The following is a 331-nucleotide window of genomic DNA, read 5'->3' as shown; positions in this document are numbered from 1 at the left end:
GGAGGCGCTGGCCCCGCGGCCACGCAGCCCAACCCGGCAGTGTTCATCTTCGAGCACAAGGCTCAGCACATCTCGCGCTTCATCCACAACAGCCAGGACCTCACCTACTTTGCCTACCTGATCAAAGCGCAGCCTGACGACCCCGAGTCTCAGATGGCCTGCCACGTTTTCCGCGCTACAGACCCCAACCAGGCAAGTCCCGGGCGCGGAGGGCGGGCCCGGCCAGTGGGGCTACGAGAGCAAGAGCCGGGCTGAGGAACACGGACCCCACGCGAAGGACGCGCTTGGGTTGGGCGGTGGGAACCTGCCCTGCCTCGTTTCACGTAAGTGG

General features: G+C 65.9%; 1 protein-coding gene across 1 annotated transcript in view; it reads left to right on the top strand.

The window, feature by feature from the left end:
* The window catches only part of Tbc1d4 (TBC1 domain family member 4), a 205,130-nt gene that overhangs the window by 406 nt on the left and 204,393 nt on the right, over nt 1-331 (top strand). Inside the window, 1 exon segment of the mRNA XM_033760923.1 lies at nt 1-192. This exon segment is cut by the window's left edge and continues 109 nt beyond it. Within this exon segment, the coding sequence (XP_033616814.1) occupies nt 1-192 (192 nt within the window).

The sequence above is a fragment of the Fukomys damarensis genome, unplaced genomic scaffold (genome assembly GCF_012274545.1).
Source record: "Fukomys damarensis isolate Sample0158 unplaced genomic scaffold, DMR_v1.0_HiC HiC_scaffold_6, whole genome shotgun sequence".
Lineage (NCBI taxonomy): Eukaryota > Metazoa > Chordata > Mammalia > Rodentia > Bathyergidae > Fukomys > Fukomys damarensis.
Note: the sequence above shows the minus strand (reverse complement) of the source record. Positions and strands in the feature narration are given on the sequence as shown.